Source organism: Cyprinodon variegatus, unplaced genomic scaffold (assembly GCF_000732505.1).
Source record: "Cyprinodon variegatus isolate N-32 unplaced genomic scaffold, C_variegatus-1.0 Scaffold853, whole genome shotgun sequence".
Taxonomy (NCBI): domain Eukaryota; kingdom Metazoa; phylum Chordata; class Actinopteri; order Cyprinodontiformes; family Cyprinodontidae; genus Cyprinodon; species Cyprinodon variegatus.
This window is the reverse complement of record NW_015151306.1, coordinates 309,972-312,834: the sequence shown is the minus strand read 5'-3', so window position 1 is coordinate 312,834 and position 2,863 is coordinate 309,972. Positions and strand designations below refer to the sequence as shown.

Genomic DNA, 2,863 nt, shown 5'->3' with positions numbered 1-2,863 from the left:
AAAATATATATATATATATTTTATAATTTTGTTTAAATTACATTTTTAAATATTTGAAAATCTATTATTATATATATATTTTAGATGTGCAAGATAAATATTTAATCTTTAATTACTAGTAACGCGTTATTTCTTTTTTCGTCGGATTGGTGACGTATTTTTCACTCTAGGGCACAAAAATCTTTGCCCTTTGACCCGTTAAAAGTCAAACATGAGCAGCAGCTCCTCTGCAATACAGAAGGATAGCAGAGCTCTGGAATATAGTTTTTCTAGATGTTTGTTTGCAAATTGTTCTTAAATTAACACATTCTCAGAAAATAAATCGTTTTCATATATATTTTAAGAAATATAAAGCTGACTAATTGCTTCTCCTTTGTTAAACTGGTATATTATTATTTTTAGGTTTGTGACACAATAATCGACCTTGTAAAACATAGATTTTATAGATTTATGTACAAAATAAACCTGTATATGAAATTATGCTTTGTTTTTATTAAGTGATTTTATAACTTTTTTGGAATTTATAAAAATATACTGGTGTGATAACTTAGTATATGTTTGATTAGTTTGTTGTATATGTCTATTTTTATGTTGATGAAGATGCTCAGTCATCCAGGTCATAGTCATTACCTAAAAGTTCAAAAAAATTCCACTGTCTCCAAGATTTGAAGACGTTTCACCTCTCCGGGAAGCTTTCTTTAATTTGAGAAATGACTATTTTTTTTATTTTTAATTGAGGAGAAAACTCAAACAGCCGCCACTGAGTTTATGTCTTATTTTTTATTTTTTTCTTCCTGCAAACAGCAGGAGCTCAGTGAGGTTGGATGGAGAGCATTTTTTGAACAGCATTTTTCAGTTTCTTCCACAGATTCTCCGTTACACTGCAAACAAATTTGAATTTTAAATAAGTAATTTCTTCTTAAAATAAGTGCATTTTTNGGAGGTTTCTTCCTGTTCAAAGGGAGTTTTTCCTCTCCACTGTCGCTACAAGCATGCTTAGTGTGAGGGATTGCTGAAGAGTCAATGAGACTTAGTTTTGTTTCATTTAAGCTCATTTTCATTATGCCTTTTGGTATTTTAAAAAAGTAAAAAAAAAAAAAACTAAACTTGAAACTAATTAGTTTCATCCAGACAATTCATTTCTTTGTGTTTGGACTCGGTGCTGCCCCAACTTGTTGTTCACTAAATACCAAAATAAATTTTCTTTCAAAGTGATACAAAGTTAAATTTGACTTGGTTAACATTAGTTATAAAAAAAATGAAGTCTATGGAAGTTATAGAGAATTATAGAGAAATGTTCCTTTGATAGGGTAGAGCAGTAAGGCTTTTTTCCTGCATTACTTACTTTTAATTTATACTTTAAGTAGTTTTAAAAAATTGTACTTTTACACTTCTACTAGAGTAAAAAACTGAAGTTAATCCTCTAACTTCTACTAAAGTGTTTTTAAATAGCAGAACTCATAGTGGAGTAATAAACATTATTACTTTTTAAACCTCTGATTGAATATTATTAGAAAGTTAAGTGGAAGGAAAAAATGTAAAATAATAAAAATTGTTTTAGAGGATATTTATTTATATAATTAGGTTCTTGCTCTACAAAATGTTACTGGTATTGGCTTTAAGCACAGCTGTGCTTGACTGGGCTACAACATGACCTGATCGGAACCTTTAGGATACTTAGAACATTAATGTAAAGTTAACTTGAAAGACAGCATGGTAAAAAAAAAAAAAACATAATTAATGAGCACAAATAAGGAAAGGTTGTTTTAACCATACATGTAAACAGAGTTTTATGGGGCCCCCAGGAACTTTGGCCCTATTATTGCCTAATGGGAAGCCCCCGTTTTAAACTATAGGATTTATACTTCTACTTGAGTAATAACATTAATAACTTGGACACCTCTAATCCCTGTTAACGGGCTGCTGGTTCATACCTGTCTGCGGGTCGTATCCGTTGCCGATGTTTGTGACGACCTTCTTGAACTCCAGAGTTCTATCAGCTGTAGATTCGTTCATGCTGGTCCAGGTGTCGGTGTCGAACAGCGCAGCGGCAAACGCCACTCGAGATTTAACTGCAGGAAGTCAGCAGGTTTTATCAGATAAACTCTGCAGCAACATTCACCTGTGAGTCGAACAGAACCAGATCAAGAACCAGGGAGACCAACCCCACACGTCGTTGTCGCTCTCCAGTTTCTGGACCCTCTCAGGCAGCCCGTCCTGTTGAGCGCTGACCAGACCACACAGCAGAACCGCCACCAGGAACAACAGACTGGACCTCATCTTCTCTGTAGGACTTGGAGACCTGATCTGATGCAGACCATGAGCTGAAGCTCTGAAACCTTCAAGCATTTATTCACACCCTGATCTGAGCTTTGGGTTTCTGGGTGCAAAGATCTTGTGTAAACAAGTGAAACATGATGCAACTTATTGATCCTTACCGGCAATATGATCGAAGTTGGTTAATGTTTCATTTATGCAGATTTTTTGTCACATTTTGTAAACAACCCTAACTTGATATCAGTAAACCAACAGAAACTGCAAAAGGAAAAACTGCGGAATAGAATTTAAAGTTCAACAGAAATGTAGATAAAGGGAGAATAAATGAAAAAAAAATGAATAAATAATAAATGATTGATGCTAAAACTGTGTTTTTCTCCTCAGCCTAAAGAGCAGCGGTTGAATCAACCTGGATGTTCCGCGACTTTCCTTTATTGTTTAAAAGCATAACTTTTTATTTTAATAACAGTGAATTTAAATTCATTATAATGTAAAACCTTAAAGGAATAGTACACCCAAAACATGATTAGCCTTCATTTTCTACTCACCCCCATGCTGAACAACACTCTGGAGTACTTTTTTGATA

General features: G+C 33.7%; 1 protein-coding gene across 1 annotated transcript in view; it reads right to left on the bottom strand.

Annotated features, from left to right (window-relative positions):
- LOC107099281 (complement C1q subcomponent subunit B-like) overlaps positions 1–2,325 on the bottom strand; it is a 6,342-nt gene extending 4,017 nt beyond the window's left edge. Inside the window, exons 1-2 of the mRNA XM_015397338.1 lie at positions 2,166–2,325; positions 1,935–2,072 (exon numbers count right to left, since the gene is read on the bottom strand). Of these exons, the coding sequence (XP_015252824.1) occupies positions 1,935–2,072; positions 2,166–2,280 (253 nt within the window). The 5' untranslated portion in view covers positions 2,281–2,325. The remainder of the gene's footprint in view (positions 1–1,934; positions 2,073–2,165) is intronic.
- Between the last annotated feature and the right edge of the window lie 538 nt (positions 2,326–2,863).